Source organism: Aulonocara sp. 'chitande type north' Nkhata Bay, linkage group LG3 (assembly GCF_057382095.1).
Source record: "Aulonocara sp. 'chitande type north' Nkhata Bay isolate Kocher_YH1m ecotype deep benthic linkage group LG3, A_spYH_male_GT1.1, whole genome shotgun sequence".
NCBI lineage: Eukaryota > Metazoa > Chordata > Actinopteri > Cichliformes > Cichlidae > Aulonocara > Aulonocara sp. 'chitande type north' Nkhata Bay.
In genome coordinates, this window is record NC_141346.1 from 22,760,762 (window position 1) to 22,781,281 (window position 20,520).

At 37.9% G+C, this 20,520-nt stretch overlaps 1 protein-coding gene across 1 annotated transcript; it reads right to left on the reverse strand.

Moving 5' to 3' along the window:
• Positions 1–779: 779 nt before the first annotated feature.
• On the reverse strand, positions 780–18,764 carry LOC147334606 (low affinity immunoglobulin gamma Fc region receptor II-a-like). Its single transcript, XM_086285965.1, has 7 exons — positions 18,734–18,764; positions 18,372–18,431; positions 17,411–17,659; positions 4,304–4,363; positions 3,829–4,086; positions 2,268–2,513; positions 780–1,987 (listed from the first exon to the last, which is right to left on the reverse strand). Exons 1-7 carry the CDS (start codon positions 18,762–18,764, stop codon positions 1,857–1,859), a joined length of 1,035 nt encoding a protein of 344 aa, XP_086142091.1. The 3' UTR covers positions 780–1,856.
• Between the last annotated feature and the right edge of the window lie 1,756 nt (positions 18,765–20,520).

Genomic DNA, 20,520 nt, shown 5'->3' on the forward strand with positions numbered 1-20,520 from the left:
CATTAAACTCTACTTATAATACAAGCACATCTTCCAGCTGATATACAGGACAACAAGGTCAGCAGTTTCTTCCCAACATTACTAAAGTCATAAATATGCTGGCGATACTCTGGTGGAATTGCAGTTGCTGAAATATCATATATTTACTATCCATCCATCCACTCGCTTCTGCTTATCCCTTTTAGGGTCGCGGGGGTCGCTGGAGTCTATCCCAGCTGTTATAGGGCGAGAGGCAGGGTACACCCTGGACAGGTCGCCAGTCTGTCGCAGGGCCAACACACAGAGACAGACAACCATTCACACTCACATTCACACCTATGGGCAATTTAGATTGATCAGTTAACCTATCCCCCCTAACATATCTTTGGTCTGTGGGAGGAAGCCGGAGTACCCAGGGAGAACCCACGCAAAAACAGGGAGAACATGCAAACTCCACACAGAAAAACCCTGGCCTGATGGTGGAAGGTGGAATTGACCTTCTTGCTGTGCAGCAACTACCATGTCACCTCATATATTTGCTATTTAAAAAAAATAGTAAATCATATATTTACTATTTTTTTAAATAATGAAAAATAATGAAAAAAATGTTTTATGTTCGTAAGTGCAAATACCTGAAGTATTATGGAGTTGGCTTATTAAGATGATTTGATGTGGTTATTCTGCAGCATACAATTATTGGTTTATTTTCACTTTTGAAATCTAAAGAGAAAATAATACTTTCACGGAAGAATTTATAACTGCAGACAAAAAAAATGCTGGAACCGATTTATGGTGTAATAATTCCAGTGAAATCTTTATTTGATGTCTGAGAATTGCAGGAACAAAAAAAAAAAGACAAAACCAAGAATGATCCAGCCCTAAGTATATATTTAGAGCTGGATCAGATGACCCTGAACCTGTTACTTATGCCTGGGATGGGGCTTCCCATGATGCACTGTTTCTTCTTCCCTTATCTGTTTTTTTTCACTCACCATGTTTTTATACACCATTCTGCATTTAATTATTATTTGTCATTAATGTAATCTCTGGCTTTTGCACAGCATACCTTTTGTCCTGTCTTCCTCCTTTCACCCTCAAACAGTTGTAACAGATTTTGATAATATTTTAAAGTAATACGATTTTCCAAACTATTTTCAAAAATACTTTTTGCTGAAAGAATTATCTTAATTCATCTCATATGTAGATCTCATATGCTATGTAGAGCGTCTAAAATTATAAAGCCCATCTGTAACAAGATATTGAGGGCCCCATCTAGAAAATTTCTGTTGCTGTGCAGACTCTTTATTTCACACTTTCTTTCCTTACTGCATAATAACACTTTGCAGTGACACCAGCTCAGTTCTTCTCTCTCTGGTCCCAGCACACTACTGTTGTAGAAATAGGGGAGGGATGATTAGATAACTACTGATAATAGCACCAGCCAGCCTCCCTGGCACTAGCCCTCAACCCACTATACCACCCCTCCCCTGCAGCTGAGCTACAGACCACACTCCACCACTACAGGTTTTTTTTAATGGATTGTTAACCTGTGGTTGATTTCACTTCTGACTGTTTGATAATTTCTGCAAGTGGTAACTGAACAGACACTCTGAAACTTCTTACTATTTATTATATATAGTAAAAGCTGTCACATGTTGTGCTTGTCTAAGATCAGACAAAATAAAATACCTCAAGCTATATCGGAAATTATGAAAGCACAACCTTATATTTTAGAGAAGATTAGAGAAAAAAATAAGCCTTGGCTAAGCAAGACAAAGCCAAAGCTTCTTGCTAGAATATTTCTATTTTGGTATGAAATGAAACCCCAGAAACGATTGTTTGTTTGTTGAAGTGAGTTTGAGTCAGTTCTTTGTAACTCATATATTTCCACGGTAAAGAAGTCCCACGATGAGCAGCAGAAGAAAAACCATGATTACAGTGAAAACGGTCCGTACTACCAGGTAACCATGGCAAGAGTTCTGTGAGTAGCTTTGAGCATTTTGAAAGGCTGAAAGAAAGAAAAAACAAAACATGCCTAATTTACACTTCTTAGAGTTACAAAACCGAACAAATAGCAGATGGAAAGAGAAGCATTTGAATAGGCACTAAATATTATACTTAAGCTGTTTAATTTTTTGAATTTTAAAACATACACTCGATACATAATCAAGAGAGATGTTAGTGTTTGAGAATGACTTTTTTCAGTTTTACTGTCTTATATTTTTGCTGTGACTTGTTTTTTTTTTTTTTTTAATTGAGCCTAATAGTAAAAAATCTTCATGTCTCACCTCGGACTGCCAGCCGGCTCTCTGGAGATTCTCCAAACTCTGAGATATTGCACTTATAAAGCCCTTCATCAGACTCAGAAACTCTAGTAATGGTCATCTTGCCTGTGGAGCTGCTGTTGATGTGTCGGTTATCTTTGAAGAAATCTGCTATGTGGGCAAAAGGGGCCATGGTACTTCTACAGATAAAAGTCACGACTTCTCCCTCCTTCACAGGAACAACAGGACTTTCCAGGATCACAGCTCCAGCTAAAATATCAACAGACATTACTGAGAGTCAGCTGCTTTGACAAAATGTTGTCACTTTGTTTAATTTTGTCGTTATTAAAGCAAATGTCTCATCAGTCAATCACAAGATAGCAACTTGGTGTATAGGCATAGGATAATGAGCATCAGAATGGGAGAAAAAAGGTGATTTGAATGAGCTTGATTATGCTTTGGCTCATGACCGTCGACAACACAATCATCTCTAGGGTTTCTGGAGATGGATCCAAAAAAAGAGAAAATATGCAATAAGCATCAGCTCCCTGGGTAGAAATACCTTGTTGATGCCAGAGGTCAGAGGAGAATGGCCAGACTGATTCAAGTGGATAAGAAAACAAAAGTAATTCATTCAATTCTTACTTTGTTTAATTAAACTGTGCAAAAGACCATCTCTTAATACACACTGAACCTTGAAGCAGATGGGCTACAGAGCATCTGTAGCCCATCTGCTACAGATGGGCTACTTTCTTCTTCTGTCAGCTAAGAAGAAAAAAGTGAGACAACAATTTACACAGGCTCGCCAAAATTAGAACTGATCTGATGAATCTGGATTTCTGCTGTGATATCTAGATGCAGGGATCCATCCTGCCTTGTATGAGCAATTTTGCATGCTGCTCGCAGTATGATAGTGTGGGGAATATTTTCTTGGCACACATTTTGTATTAGTGCTGACTATGTCCATCCCTTTGTGTGTGTGGTGAATCCATCAAACAGGACAACACACCTTCTCACAAAGCATCTTATATTGGTTCTGTGAACAAAAACTCAGTGGAGCCCCTTGTTGCAGAATGGGAGATTCACATGCACATGAAACATATCCACTGCAACTGTGTGATGATGTTTTTCATCATGTCAATATAGACATATTATTGTAGGGTCTTTACCTTACATTATAAAACACCTTGAGGCAATTGTAGTTGTGACTTGATGTTATATAAATAAAATTTAACTCAATTGAATTGAATAAAATGAATGGAATAAAGACCAAATCTCTAAGGAATGTTTCTACCACCTTGTTGAAATCTATGGCATCAAGAATTAAGGCAGCTCTGAAAGGAAAAGAGGTCTAACCCAGTAGTAGCAAAGTAAACCTGAAAAAGTGACTGGATAGAGCACCTTTTTTTTCTCGTTTGTTTGGGTTTTACTCTAACTTATCTAAGCTTTAATTTACTTCTGACTAACTTTTTGTAACACACAACTAGATTTGTGACATCTCAGTTTCGCTTTATTGCAGGTGATACACATAGTTTAAAGCTCATGTGTTACTTGAGTGAATGTTTTTTATGAAAATGCATATTACCAGTGACTGTGATGTTGACAGTGTTGCTCCTCTCGCCTCCAATCTCGCACCAATATTCTCCGCTGTCTGTGAGATAAACAGGTTTGATGGCGCAGACAGACGTAGTTGTTGTCACCCAGTTACTGACACATGCACTGACTTCTCCCTTTCGTCTCCTCTTTACAGTCCATCCAGTTTCGGGATTAAGACCCTCACAGTTAATTGAGAGGGAGCTATATTCAAAGAGCTGAAGTCCAGTGGGAACAATCTGAGCAAAACCTGTATTTGAAATATAAAAATAACAATGATACTAAAATAAAAAGAAATGAGTTTGACAATATAGTGATATTTTGAAATATATGTAGGCTACTGCTGAATAATAATATGTTAGTGACTTTCTTTCTTTCTTTCTTTCTTTCTTTCTTTCTTTCTTTCTTTCTTTCTTTCTGCTTTTACGTCTGTGTTTTGCTTTGCTTTTAAGTTGATAATAACTTACACCTGTCCTGTGCATAGTTATGTTGAATTTGTGAAACCACCAACACCAAAAACGCTGTCACTGTAGAGATGAAGAAAACATAAAAGGGTCTTAGATTTTTTTAAATTAGAATTTTTTTCAGCAAATAACTCCATCAAACAACATGTCATTATCAAATTAGGAATTCAGAAAGGGAGGATACATTGTCAGGATAAATTACTACATTTTACAAGAAGACAAAAGTACTCACATAGTTTCTTGCAAAGAGCTGTGAGCTCCATGGTGTCTCGCTAGTGACTGTATTAAAATTAGACTGAAATATAACTGAAAAAATGTAGGTTAGACCCGCCTCCTACTGTGTGACTGATGGATACCACTAATGCAAAAATAAACTTCGGCTCAGGCTGTGTCACAAAGGGACCCTGTTTTATTATCTTCGCCTAAAACTTTATTATTTGGGTCACAGATTTTGAGCCTTTTTTCAGTTGATAAAGGGCAGATATGTATGATATTCCAACAACTTTGTGTTTAAAAAAGTATGATAGACTAAGGTATGAGAGTGTTAGGTATGAGCTTTTAAAAAACTGGCTGCTGGCATAATGGAAAGTAGGACTATTACTATTAGTCCTGTTAGTCTTAGTATTTTTTCAGCTAGACCTCTGGTCTCGTAACATGTAAGCTGGTGGCACCTTTACATGATGCAATTCCAAACAAATCTGACTAAGCTATGTAACATGTAGTTAATTTTAGAATGGTGTATTATAACTGAGCCTTGATCTTGTCCTCATTTAACCAAGACTTTTTTTTATATACATTTTTTAAATGTTGTGTTACTGTAACAATTAGGAGGTAAAGAGTATTCTCATATTTAAGTGGAAATCCTCAGTCGAGTCCACTATTAAATAAAGCAACTGTATACTAAAACTTGCGACAACGTATGATGTCAACACAGTCTATTGGGAAGACAAATGTAAAAACAGATTAATTTTGAGCAAGAGAGAGACACTTATAACATGCAGCCAAAATTGATAGCCCCTGCCCTTTAAAATCACCTTTTATCCTAGTTGTCTCTTTGTGGTTCCCATGGGTGTATGGGATTCCTGAGTAATTTTTAGCTATCCTCGGTGTTTGCTATTTCACATTCTGTTAATGTGGTCCACTCAGTCCTGACTACCTTAACTCTATTTGTTAACTGTTTGTTAATCTGACTACAGTTCTTCAGTCCAAATGACATTATCCAAGTGTCCAAGTAACACCTCATTCTGAATAAAGAAGAAACAATCTGATGTTGATTTCATAATGTACTTAGTTCTCAATAAAAGGTTTACCTTCCATGTAGTTGAGCCACATAGCAAAACTGCCAGCAAGCAATCGGACTGACAGAACACTTTTGGTGAGAAAATGTAAAAAAATTTAGGTGATTAATTTATTAAAAGTGGTCTGTCATTCTATCTCTAAATCTCATTTTCTTTGAAAGACACATTCTTATTGGGAAAAATGCATTTGTATTAATATGCTAGATACTTAAAATTAATTTTTCTTATCTAAATAAACTTATTTTCTATAGAAGGTTTTTAAATGTCTTCTCTATTACAAAAACGTATATGGTTACAGCAACTGAATATTTTATTTATCTTTGAAGGTAGGAAACATCAGGCTGGGCACGGCCAAAACAACGAACAAAAAATTCAAGTAAGGAAACCGAACCAACTTTCTTTTCTTGAAAATCCAAAAAATAATACAGGCCTCTCATTTGTCTCCCTAACCTAAACAGGAGAAAAGGTTTTAAAAGCCATAAGCTTCCTACAAAAATAGCTACCAGATCAATCAACAAAATAGTCTATTTACAATATTTACAATATATAGAAAAATAACTAATCTAGTTCTTCTAGATACAGGAACTTCATCACACACAGTACATAAATCTGCACAAAGTAGGCGGAGCTACACTGGTCCTAATTTACAGGGAGCTTCATTCAACCGATGGCCAGCCTCCACCTGGAACTTTCATAAGGAAACAAAAAGAGAGAGAGAAAATTAACAATGCCACCATCAGGAGTGAAAACAATAAACAAAATTATGACCTGGGTCATAACACCCCCGATTTAAAATCAAGCATTTCTACCCCTGAAGAAATGCTCAACCTAAATTCCTACATGGCATAGCGCATCTGACACAATATTATCAGCCCCTCTACGATTATATGATGATAAATATCAAGGTTAAAATCTTGCAGCAATATGGACCAATGCATGAGGCCCTGATGTTATTGCGCATGGGAGACAGGAAATGTTGCAGTGCTAAAAGTAATGCTAAGGTTTCCTTTTCATTTGTGCTGCAATTCTTCTGATGTGTATTGAATTTCTTTGAAAAGCAGCACACTGGGTGAGCAGCCTCCTGGAGAAGTGCAGCACCTGCACCATAAGAACTTGCATCCACCTCTAGCTTGAAAGCACAAGAAAAATCAGCAGCAGCCACCACTGGAGCACTGCACAGCCGGGCTTTGGCTGAGTCAAATGACTCCTGACATCCAGAAGTCCACACAAAAGTGTCGGCAAGATTTGACAAATCAGCTAAAGGAACAACCAACAAAGCCCAACTTGCAGAAAGCAGGATAGTAGCCACACATACCCAGAAACTGAAAGCCAGGGTTCAAGCCATTTTGGATTTTCCTGTACCAAATGGCACACTTGCTCTTGACCTACTTGTTTTCCTAGACAGTTGACCACAGCTTTGTCAGACTCACATTTTACACGATTTAAAGTCAAGTATGCACTCTCTAACCTGGTGAAGAATTCCTGCAAAGTGTCCATGTGCTCTGACCATGTTGATGAATAAACTACAATATTATTTGAGTATACTTTGCAGCTGCTGACACCAGAGAGTACTCTATTCATCAGCCTTAGGACATTGGCTGCAGCATTTCATAACCCATATGGCATTACAGTACAATGTAAGAAGTGGTACGGTTTCACAAAAACAGAGAAAATAAACAATGCGACCACCAGGTGTGCAGGAGCCAAATCAATACACGAAATCACGACCTGGGTCATAATATAGCATAGAAGATATTTTATCATTACTCTTTTATTCAAGTAGAATAACTGTATTCTTGTGCTAACAATGACAAGCTTGTATTATCTTGTCTTATCGTAATATCATGTGAATTGTATATCAGTGATTGCATCACGTCTCAGTAATTCTATTGTTTCAAAATTGACACACTTTGCTTAAATTTTCTTTTATGAACTAAAGCAAACACTTTAGACAGACCTAAATGAAAATACACACTCAGTGGTTAGCACTAACCTTATAGTGTCTTCTTATAAACTGCAACAGTTCTTGTAAACAGTGTTTTCAGTTGTGTGAACAGGAAGACTGAGCTGAACAAGGTTAAACCACTAAATCTTCAAAACAGACCCTGATGACTCCGTAGCTTTCACATGAAGGCAGTTATGGACAGTAAATTAAAACCATGTATGTCTATGCAAAAATATATTTAACAGACAAACAACTGAGAAATAATAATGAAGAAGATTTGTTTTCCACATCCCTATTCAATTTCAAATCTTAGCATCCTGTTGCTCTTGTACAGTTCTATGTATTCCAGGAGTTATAGGCTTTATTGTAGTAAATCCAGCCAGTGCACAGGTTGGTAGTTTCATGTACTCTTGTGGAAAAAAATGTGTACCTCATGATTCAGTAGTTTGTAGACCCTTTCTTACCAGCAATAGCATGAATGACATTATCCATGTCTTGCATTGTTGTGGAAGAGTCTTGGCCCACCTTTCTTTGCAACATTGCGTCACTTCATTCAGGTTTGTGAGAATTTCTTTATGCATAGCTTGTTTAAGGTTTTTTATGTTGTAGAGTTACTGGTGTCCTTGTCCTATTGCATGACTCAATTTCAGACATGCTTTACTTATCGGAGTGACGGCCTTACACTTGACTCTATGATGAGGAATTTCATCACCATGCTTGACAGTCTGTATGAGGTGTTTGCGCTGATATACAAAGTAGCAAAACTGATATGCTGATATGCAAAACATGGAGCTGTGTATTATTGCCAAATATTTTAGCTTTTTTTTTCTATTTTATCCAATGGACATTGCTCCAATAGTCTTGTGGCTTGTAGTATCTAGGTATGAACACAAAACTGACAACACAACACAATGATAAAAACCAGCACTAAGAGACTACAAAGCAATCGTACAGTGATTCTACTTTAGAAACACGAACAGGTAGAAACCTAGCAGATTAACTGCTAATCTGTTTTTTACCTTTTGAAGTTCAGGGTCTGGCTACTGGCCTGGGGTCAGCATTCATTCAGCTGGGTTTTTTACTAGCTTAGTGTTAGCATGTGTAGGATTGTTTAGCTTATTTTAGAGTTTAGAAATGTGTTAACATAGAATGTAGAACTATTGTAGAGATACTGCCCTTAATATTATAAAGGCCTCATTGTGTTGTGAACTTAGGAGTAAGACTGTAGGAGACCCCTCCCCCACTGAGTGGAAATTCCCCAGAGGATGTTTAGGTTGGGGGTCTCAAGATTTGTAACTTGATAACTGTGGTCTGGAAGGGAGATGAGTTTTATGACCTCTAGGGAGTCACCTGCACCCACAGTGTTTTAACTGTCAAGCACACACATCCACACGCACACTCACTCATGGGCACTCACACATACACACAGGTATGCGTACACAGTCACACACGAGCACTCACATAGGCACGTGGGAACGCGCACATGTAGGCACTCATGTGCTCGTGCACATAGACACAGACACAGAATTTGCAGCACACCGTGGGGGGTTTTATGATGGGGTTACTTCTATAAAGCTGGCTGGAACTAACAAAGGGGTGAAGATTTGGAGAGGGACACCGGCCTCGTCTTCCCTTCTAGAAGTGCATGCTTAAATGAAGATGAATAAAGATGAATAAAGATTTTGTAAAAATGACTACTGAGTCCGGTGCCATCTCTGGATGCTCGAGGAATAAAAAGAACCGGGGTAAAACTGATTTCTCAACACGTGCTCTCTGTGCAGATGCTTACAGAGAGCTGATGTTCTGCCACCCCTACTTAAATATCTAAATGATCCAGCTAATCCAAACTAGAGTGCGTTTTTGTGTCATTATCAACTACAATAGCAGTTTAGGGTTGTTGAAGTGATGTATTCAGCATGCACCACACACTTAACATTTTATCAAATGTTCAGTAATATATACAGTGGGGCAAAAAAGTATTTAGTCAGCCACCGATTGTGCAAGTTCCCCCACCTAAAATGATGACAGAGGTCAGTAATTTGCACCAGAGGTACACTTCAACTGTGAGAGACAGAATGTGAAAAAAAAATCCATGAATTCACATGGTAGGATTTGTAAAGAATTTATTCGTAAATCAGGGTGGAAAATAAGTATTTGGTCACCTCAAACATGGAAAATCTCTGGCTCTCACAGACCTGTAACGTCTTCTGTAAGACGCTTTTCTGTCCCCCACTCGTTACCTGTATGAATGGAACCCGTTTGAACTCATCATCTGTATAAAAGACACCTGTCCACAGCCTCAAACAGTCAGACTCCAAACTCCGCCATGGCCAAGACCAAAGAGCTTTCGAAGGACACCAGGAAAAGTATTGTAGACCTGCACCAGACTGGGAAGAGTGAATCTACAATAGGCAAGCAGCTTGGTGTGAAAAAATCAACTGTGGGAGCAATCATCAGAAAATGGAAGACATACAAGACCACTGATAATCTCCCTCAATCTGGGGCTCCACGCAAGATCTCATCCCGTGGGGTCAAAATGATCATGAGAACGGTGAGCAAAGATCCCAGAACCACACGGGGGGACCTGGTGAATGACCTGCAGAGAGCTGGGACCAAAGTAACAAAGGTCACCATCAGTAACACACTACAACGGCAGGGAATCAAATCCCGCAGTGCCAGACGTGTTCCGCTGCTGAAGCCAGTGCATGTCCAGGCCCGTCTGAAGTTTGCCAGAGAGCACATGGATGATACAGCAGAGGATTGGGAGAATGTCATGTGGTCAGATGAAACCAAAGTAGAACTTTTTGGTATAAACTCAACTCGTCGTGTTTGGAGGAAGAAGAATACTGAGTTGCATCCCAAGAACACCATACCTACTGTGAAGCATGGGGGTGGAAACATCATGCTATGGGGCTGTTTTTCTGCCAAGGGGACAGTACGACTGATCCGTGTTAAGGACAGAATGAATGGGGCCATGTATCGTGAGATTTTGAGCCAAAACCTCCTTCCATCAGTGAGAACTTTGAAGATGAAACGAGGCTGGGTCTTCCAACATGACAATGATCCAAAACACACCGCCCGGGCAACAAAGGAGTGGCTCCGTAAGAAGCATTTGAAAGTCCTGGAGTGGCCTAGCCAGTCTCCAGACCTCAACCCCATAGAAAATCTGTGGTGGGAGTAGAAAGTCCGTGTTGCTTGGCAACAGCCCCAAAACATCACTGCTCTCGAGAAGATCTGCATGGAGGAATGGGCCAAAATACCAGCTACTGTATGTGCAAACCTGGTAAAGACCTATAGTAAACGTTTGACCTCTGTTATTGCCAACAAAGGTTATGTTACAAAGTATTGAGTTGTATTTTTGTTATTGACCAAATACTTATTTGCCACCCTGATTTACGAATAAATTCTTTACAAATCCTATTTTTTTTTCACATTCTGTCTCTCACAGTTGAAGTGTACCTCTGGTGCAAATTACTGACCTCTGTCATCATTTTAGGTGGGGGAACTTGCACAATGGGTGGCCGACTAAATACTTTTTTGCCCCACTGTAGATAGTTTGGAAACCAACACGTAATGACTGCACGCCATTGGTGCAGTCATTACGCCATCGGTCTTCAGCCTTGGAATAAAAAATAAAAATACTGAAAACCTTATCAGCACACTAAATATACAACACCTTGCTATATTTCAATCTGGGTATTACTTTTAATTGTTTAAGATAGAAGTTGCCACTGCTAGCTAAGTCACTTTTGAACGATGCTAAAGAGAAAAAAAAAAACCCGGCCGAACAATGAGGCTGCTGTTGTAAAAACGCCAACTTTCTTGCGTTGGCAATGGGTCGTTAAAAAAAAACCGAGCCTGCTTGCTGCTGCGCTGAGGTCTCACACACAACCTGTCGAAAGGGGAGGGGGGTGCTGCTTGCAAATACATTTCTTTCATAATGATGTAAATCAAAGTGTATGTGTGTGTGTGATGCTAGCAGGCAAAACCTAATTTTTTTTAAATTTTTTTTTCTTAATGACAAGTTACCTTGCTCAGTGATTCTACTTGGTGTAATGTACTGTGAGCGTAGCTTCTGGCAAAGGTTTGTTTTGCCAACTTTTTCTAGTGTAAAGTAAATGCTTTTTTGTAAAACTATGTTTTGTGAATAGTTTAGACTAGTTTTGCTCTTTCAATAGCCTTCAATAGCATATCTGGCTGAATAAACTTATACTATGATGAGGTATCTGTCAGAGTAGTTATTTTGTGTCATAATTTAATCAAAATTACACATGACGGTCTACTAATCGGTCTTTAACCAAGATTATATTCGTCATTTTTATAAATATGATCACTAAAATGTTTTTAATATGTCATAAATGACATTATGGTTAATTTATATTTTATTTAATTATCTATTTTAAAAGATCGACCACATTTACTTTGATATATATTAAGTTGCTTAAAACTACCAAAAGTATATTCTTTAAATTGAACTACTGCTATAATGACTCTGACTCTCCATCTTTCAGATTAGTAGATTTGTGTCAGTCTTACTGACACTGAGATGAGCCATATACACAATAGTAATGTTATCCTTTATTAGTTCTTTCTCCTTTCTCACACAGTTATGTGAACAAAGAAATTCATCCTTTTCTGCCCTCTGCTGTCACTCAGCTTGCGATACAGCTACAACATGTCCTTCCTCATTATTACCATAACTGTAAAAAAAAAAAAAAAAGTCTGTAAAAAAATCCATCAGACCTCAAATACGAGGTCTGATGGATCTCGTGGTCAAATTTTTGCATGCAGCAAACGGCATGAAGCATGGATCCATCCTGTCTTGTCGGAATTATTTTCTTTGCCTTTGAGCTTCAAGTGAGCATTGTTTAAGCACCACAGCCAACCTGAGAACTTAAACCCTCTATGTCTATCCCCCATCTTCTGGTGGATGCCTTCAATATGATAACATGCCATGTTATCATACTGGCCCGGGACACGGTGCAGGTGAGATGGACTCACCTGCATGGCATCTACAATCACACCTCTCCAGCTTAAAACCTGTGCTCTTCTTGTGTTGTTGTTGGTGGTGATGTGTAGGGCTGGCAGCGGGAGAACTGCAGCCGTTGAATGTAGTGATACAGCAACCGTGTAATTATTGTAAGAACAAATGATGCTGCGAAGCATGAAAATGCCATCAGGTCTGCCGTGGTGGTTTGGTTATCAAGTTTTTATTATTTATTTATTTTTTTAATAAAAATCTTAAAGTGCAAGCAAACCAGTAAACAAATTAAAACAAACAAGTACCGTTGAGAAACTATAATACTAAAATTACAATTAAAATTCTAAACAACAAAAACAACTGGTGTAAAATATAATTAATTAAAATATAATTAATATGTAAGCGACTTAACAACCCCCAAAGCCTCTAAGTCATGTCATGTGACAGTGCAGCACCTAAAGACAAGATGGGGGAGGAGGAGCAAAATGTTCCTGTTCTTCACTGACACGGGAACGGCGAGTCCAGCAACCTGGCCGTTTCGTCTTTGCCGAAACCATTGCAAACGAGCAGAACTTAAAGTAAAGAATCAGTCTGCATGCCTAGGTCCTTGGAACTGATTGGAACACCTGAATTCAATGATCTGGATTGATGAATAGTTTTGGCCGTATAGTCCCTCTGTCACACTGCATCTCTGCTTCGGTTCAAATGGAGATTTACAGGTACTTTTAGCTATCGCCACAGCAGCAATAGCGCTTAAAACAAAAAGCATTGCAGTATAACTTCTTAGTATATAATAACCCGCTGCCTTTAAAACAAGCCCTGTTGGTGTTAAGCTGAAGCTCATATGGGAAAACAATTGTCTGAAATGCTCTCAATAGATATTCTATTTTTTTTAACAAAAAATAAAAAAGTTAATTACTTCTTCCTTTTCAAAGATAAGTTTTTGTGATTTAACAATTCAAATATTTAGATTGAAAGTCTGCTTGCCTGCATTTGAAAACAATTATTAAAACCAACATTTAAATATGTATTTCTATTTTGTTTAATTAACAAAGATTTATGTCATCTAAATACATAACTGGGTCACATGGTCATGTCTGAAATAATAATAAGACTTAGATTTAAAATCAGTAAAACTGCAACACAGCCAAAAGAAACAGTATAAGGTGGACATTGTAATGCATCCAAAAAACAATAAAACTTGAAAAAAACATTCAAAAAGCTTCAGATTTATGTCTTAACTTTTTCTGTATTCAGATGCATTTTTCTGCTGTCAATGACCTGGAAGACAAACAAAAATGTGATGTTGTTTGGCTTGCTTTGATGTCTACAAATGTCCCGTTGCTGTAGTCTGTAAGGTGAAAATTACCTCGGTCTTTCTTATGATATGCAACAGTAGCATATGTTGTTTTCTCTGGATCGGATTCATTTGTCCTTTTACAAACTGACAAATAAGAGAAGAACATGACAAACTATATGTATCAGCCACATACACTTTAATACTAAAGCAGTATGTAGACAGATACACTGTAATTACTAAGCACACAGACACAGAATATCACCTGTGTGAAAACAAAACAACGAATCAGCTTACTTAAACATGGCTATTATAGTTTCTGTGGTTATGTGCTTTCAGTTTCCTTTTAATGTAGAATGAAGTTCCTGCCACACAGTGTTTCTCACTCATCTCAAAATGATCTGTACTAAAATTGCAATATAAGTAGTTCACCACAGTGAGTGCATTTACAAATGACAGCATGTCTATTCTGGTATAAGTAACACTCATGTTTGAACAGAGATATAACGTCGTCGGTTCACTTCATTACCCTCAGGACATCTTAAAAAATAGATGCGATAGATGTGAAATACATAGTAGTGAAAACCAGTGACTGGAATTAAGCAAAAATCCTAATAAAGGGTGCAACAGAAAAATAGTCTAAGTGCCTTTTGGTTTGATGAACTGCTGTGCTTCGAGACCAGCAGGTTTAGGGAAGTCATTTATGGGGTCACACTCTGACCCCCCACACACACACACACACACACACACACACACACACACACACACACACACGCACGCACGCACGCACGCACACACACACACACATACACACAAGGTACTCTTTGTTTGTATGTAGACGTCATATGTTAATGAACCTATGTATATTCATGTAACCTCAATAAAAGAGCAGTGTTACGGGGAACGGACGAGAGCAACTGGGGTCAAGCGAAGGAACGGCGTTTGTCCGGTTCTCTCCCGTGCACGAGAAACAAGAAGAACTTTGCCTACTTCGTGTCTTGCTTGCTGTGTAATTATATTGTCTTCAACGTTCCAGCGAATAGGTTCAAGCTACAAACCTGTCACTAGCCCTTATTAATGAAAAAAAAATATTATCCATCCATATAACATATTTCACATATTTTGTGCTTCTGTCAGCGAACGACACAAAATAACTTAATGCAAATAAGTTACCTCTCTCCCTCTTTGGTTTGACTGTGACATCAGCATATGTAACACTGTCTGAATCAGCTACATTTACCTCTTAATTCAACACAAGAAGCAATAAATCCTTTGATTAATGGTAAGATGGAGCTAAGACATTATTATTATGGATATTAAAGGCTTTATACACATACAGTGGTGTAAAAACCTGTTTGTCCCTTTCCTGATTTCCTCTTTTTTTGCATCTTTGTCAGACAGCATCTCATCAGAATCAGGTCAGGACTTGTATTAGGTCACTCCAGAGTCTCCATTTTGTTTTTCTTAAGCCATTCAGAGAGGACTTACTCATTTGTTTTTGATCATTATCCTGCTGCAGAATCTTCAAGTGGGCTTAAGCTTGAGGTCATGAACAGCTAGCTGTACATTCTCCTTCAGGATGTTTTGGTAGACACCAGAATTAATTAATTTAATTTATCACAGCAAGTCTTCCAGGTCCTAAGACAGCAAAACAGCCCCAGGCCATCACACAGCCACCACCATATTTTACTGCTGTTATGATGTGCCTTTTCTGAAATGTTGTGTTACTTTTACACCACTTGGGACACACACTTTCTAAAAAGTTCAACTTTTGTCTTGCCAGTCCAAAGAATATTTTCCAGAGTCCAAAAGTCTTGGGGATAATCAAGACGATTTCTGGCAAAATTGAGAGAAGACTTTAAGTTTCTTTTGCTCAGCAGTGCTTTTCATTTTGGACATTTTTGCCCAGTCTTATTTCTTATGGTGGAGTCATGAACACTGACTGTAACTGAGGCAAGTGAGGCCTGCACTTTTTCGCCATTATAATGGCTCTCATTGTGGTTTGGTGGAGTCCCACAGATTTAGATGTGGGTTAAGCTTTTCCAGTCTGATTGACGCCAGTTATGTTTTTTCTCATTTCTTTCAGAATTTTCTTGGATACCGACATGATGTCATGGCATGAACAGGTGTGGCAGTAAGTAGGCCTGTGTGTGGTTCACTTTTTCACACAGGGGGCATGTAGGTTTGGATCCCAAGCTTAATATTAAACACCTTCATTTAGAAACTGCATTTTGTGTTTAATTACATTTTCTTTGTCTAATATTTAAATTTGTTTGATGATCTGAAACATTTAAGTGTGACAAACACAAAAAAATAGGAATTCAGGATGGGGGCCAAAACTTTTTCACACCACTTTACATTATGCTATGTACATTATACTCTAACACCTACATGCATTACAATAGTATGCTTATTGCTATTTTCAACCACACTATGGTATAAAACAAGATATTATGTAATAAGTACCTGTTTTCTTGTTGTTTTTTCTGTCATTATCACGTTTATCCATGATTAGATCAGGTACCCTGACATCTTCATACACTGAAACAAATAAACATATGACACCAATGCATACACATGTATAAAGTAATATTAGTAGAGTAGACATAAAAAGATACATACTTTAAAAATAGTAATCTTTACAGTCGATGTATTCATTAGACTTCAGGAAAAAGAATTTCAATAAAGTCTAGAGGCTTGAGTTAATGCCTCACTTGAAATTACAACTATGCTTCAAGAGGAGTAATTACTACAAAAAATCAATACTGAGCAAACAGTGTTATCGTTAGTAATTTTATATAATAGTATTTTTATGCAATGTGGTTTCTGTTCATTTACCATGTGATTCTCACCTGGTGCTGATGTGCCAGAGAAAGCTATTAGATAGAAAAATAAATAAACAGAGAGATCAAATGTGAGAACTACCAAATGTGTTGGGTTTTAGAAGGATTCCTTTATAGGGAAGCATTCTATATAGAATAAAGTAAATCATTTTTTTCTATACCTCTATTTTTCCGGCAGTAAAGTGCTCCAATAACTACCAGCACAGCTACACCTAATATGGTAAAGACAGACGGCAACAAGACTGAGGGCTCAGTGGAGTTGGGTGTCTCCTCAGGAGTTCTTTCATTATCCGTAGGTATTGTTTCTTGAGGTGTAGTAGGAATATTCACTGCTAACACAATAAAAGCATTAGTATGGCAATATTCAAGTTTCCTCCTGGAGATTATCAGTCAAAGAAAAAAAGCACTTATCAAAACCTCTTAGTATTTATTCTGTGACAATATAATGTTTCATAATTAATGTCATTTTGTCAAACAGATCTTGGCAAAACAATCAACCTTTTTGTTTTGTCTCAATTGACTTTTTTGTTTTCCAGATTGTCATGCAGGCAATAAATTAAAGATTTTTTTACTAGAAGATGAATCCTGGTGAGCCTTGGTTTATATGGTACATTGCAATTTTGTTTTAGCATCACATTTTTAGACTAATTATTGAGTAAAGCTAAAAGAGCAGAAGAGGGGAAGTACTATGTATGTGCTCTTTCTTTTATACACAATTATACGTCAAATATGTGGTTATTACTCACCCCCAACAGTCAGCCAACTCTCTGGTGATTTCCCTTGAGATTCAGTAAAGATGCACTTGTATAGTCCTTCATTAGACTTGGAAATATTGGGAATGGTTATTTTTCCTACATATCCAGTTTCCAAGTAGTGGCCATCTTTATAAAAATCAGCTGCAAGACTGGAAGGTATTGTTTTTTTCTTGCAGCCCAAAGCAATATTGTCTCCCTCCATAACAGGAAAAGCAGGGATCTCCAGGATCACATCTCCACCTAAAAAAAAAAAAAAGACAGCAACAATTATAATGATGAATACAGTGATCCCCTCCCCCCCAATAAATAAATAAATAAATAAATAAAAAAATACAAATTCCATTTAATACAAAGTCCATGTGTAAATGTGACTAAAGTGAAGATGACTGTAAAAATATTTTTAACTGAAGGCAATCTTGAGATTTTGACATAATACTGGGATTTTTTAAACTGGCGGTTACTAAACATACTAGTGATGGTGATGTTGACAGTGCTGCTTTTCTCTCCGTCTTCTTTTTCACACCAGTATTCTCCACTGTGTGACTTAAAGGCAGGTTTAATGTACAAAGTTCTTGTTGATGTTTCCCACTGAGTAGAATTTAAACCAAGCTTTTTGATCACTCTCCATTCTGCTGGGCCATGAAACCCCGAGCAGTTTAATGAGATGGAGTCATATTCAAAGAACTGAAGTCTATTAGGATGAACATGAAGATAAGCTCCTTCTGCTGCACAGATAATTACAAAAAGAAGAAGAAGAAAAGAAAAGAAAAGAAAAAATAAAGTCAGTTGATATTCACTGTTCAAAGAAAAGTGAAATGAAAAAGTCACATGAAGTTACACGAAAAGCAAAGACAACCACCATTGTTCAAATTATGAACCTCAGGATAGAAAATACATACAGTAACTACATCCTCATTTTTTTACAATTTATATATCAAAAATTTCTCCTTACATTTCTGAACATAGCACCATTTCTGATCTTCAGCTATGAGCAGAAAGAGTATCATCACCACTGCAGACACAAAAAGAAAACCTTGATCAACACAACTAGTCGATATCAAATTTAGCTTTTAGTGAGATATTTCAACCATTTTCCAACTTTTTCAATAAATACATATTGTAAACATTGACTAAAAGTAGGATTCATGTTTTGATAACAGTAATATATTATGTAATCACACACACTAATTCACAATTCAAACACGTGAAATCTTTTAAATTTTTACAGTAGTTAAACACGTAGACAAAGACTGTTTTTGTTGTATCTTAAGATTTTGAAATTGAATTGAGATGGAAAGAAGAATAAGTACTTACTCTGTTTCACACCCAGCCCTGTGACCTCCATGTTACCCCTCACATGTCTCAAGATATAACTGAGTAAAAGCACAATATCACAGATGCGAAGGTGCAGTACTTCCTTTTTCCTGTTCAGTGTAGAAGCTACCTCGACTTCTGGGGATTTTTTTTCCTCCACATGATTAACTTTTATGGGGAACAAAGGGAAACTTGTAAATAACTCATGAGAGAATAAAGTTATGTTGAAACCAAGCACACCATTGTTTTTCTTGTGACATTACCAATAAGTTTGATGTGTCACATGGCCCTCTTCCTATTGGAAAAACAAAAGTTATATCCAAGATGGCCGACTTCTAAATGGCCACCATGGTCACAACCCATCTTGAGGAGTTTGCCCCCTCACATATACTAATGTGCCACAAACAGGACTTTAATATCACCAACCATTCCCATGTTATTACGGTGTATCCATATAAATGGCCCACCCTGTAGTTTCAAAGACCATTTAGAGCGGTATGTAAAAGATTTAGTTCAAAACCCATTTGCTTATGAATACTTAACTTTCAGCTCCAAAATGTTGATTCTGTTCACTGAGAATCCTCAGTGATAGCAACCCCACCAGGTGTGGAAGGCCCTCATCAACTACAAAGGCCAGAACCCCCCAACTTCTGACAGGAGCCTTAAACTCGCAGGGGGGCCTTCTTTTCTCGGTTTGAGACCACCCCTCCCCAACTCCCCCACAACCACCACACCCCCTCTCCCTCGAGAAACATGAGGTCAGGACGAGACTGAGAGCGCAGACCAACTGGCAGGAATCCTCACCAGGCTGTTCAATCTCTCAATCAGGTCCCACACCTCCAGACTCACAAACAGCTCCTTCCCTACTTTGAAACTATCTTGTTGTCTAATGTGTGCCTTTATTATTTTTGTATACATTTCTCTTTTGTATATATCACTCTTGATTGTGTATATTTTTTTCTGTTTACTATCTATTCCTGATGTCTACTATTTATATTTTATTCACACACAGTTGGTGTGGAGCACCCACAATTTTGTTGTCCATGTACAATGACAATGAAGGGCTACTCTGTTCTTTTCTATATGCGATCTCAGCTCTGAACTTCACTATTCACCCCGTGCCCCTCTCCACGCTTCACCCCACCTTATGAGAAAGTAAGACTGTGCACGTATTGCTGTTTATCACCTGGATTTCCCGCCTGGAATTCTCGCCTAACAGCTTTTTTCTCGCTGCAGAGACACTGAGCCTCCTGGCTCCAGTCCCCTGCTTAGCCTCCCTGTTTCCAGCCACTTCTGGGTTCCTGTACCTGCAGTCACCCAGTATCGGGTTCTGTACTAGCTCTGTTCTGGACTCTCACACCTCATAGTAAATGACTTTGTGGTTATAGCGTAGCCACATTCATAGAACTGTAAATGTTCATAGCATTGCTTAGTTAATAGTGTTTCTCTTGCTTTACATACTTAACTATCGCCTGTGCATGGTTTAGGTTTACAGTGTTTAGTGATTATTGTTTTTCACAGTTCTCACTCTGTAAATAAAGCACTGCTTTCACAGGCAGCCTGTGTCTCTGTGTGCTGTCTGCATCTGAGTCCTTATACCTGGTGGCCCCTGTCTGATTGCACTTTGAACAGTGCACATACCAAAATTTTGACTCAACATATTAGCTTGGGTATATATTAACCGGCATTGTCTATAGATGTCCATATCATTAGACAAATCATCATATATGTAGTGACCTAAATATTTAACAGCAGTTTGCACTTTAAGAACAGAGCCTGCCAGATAA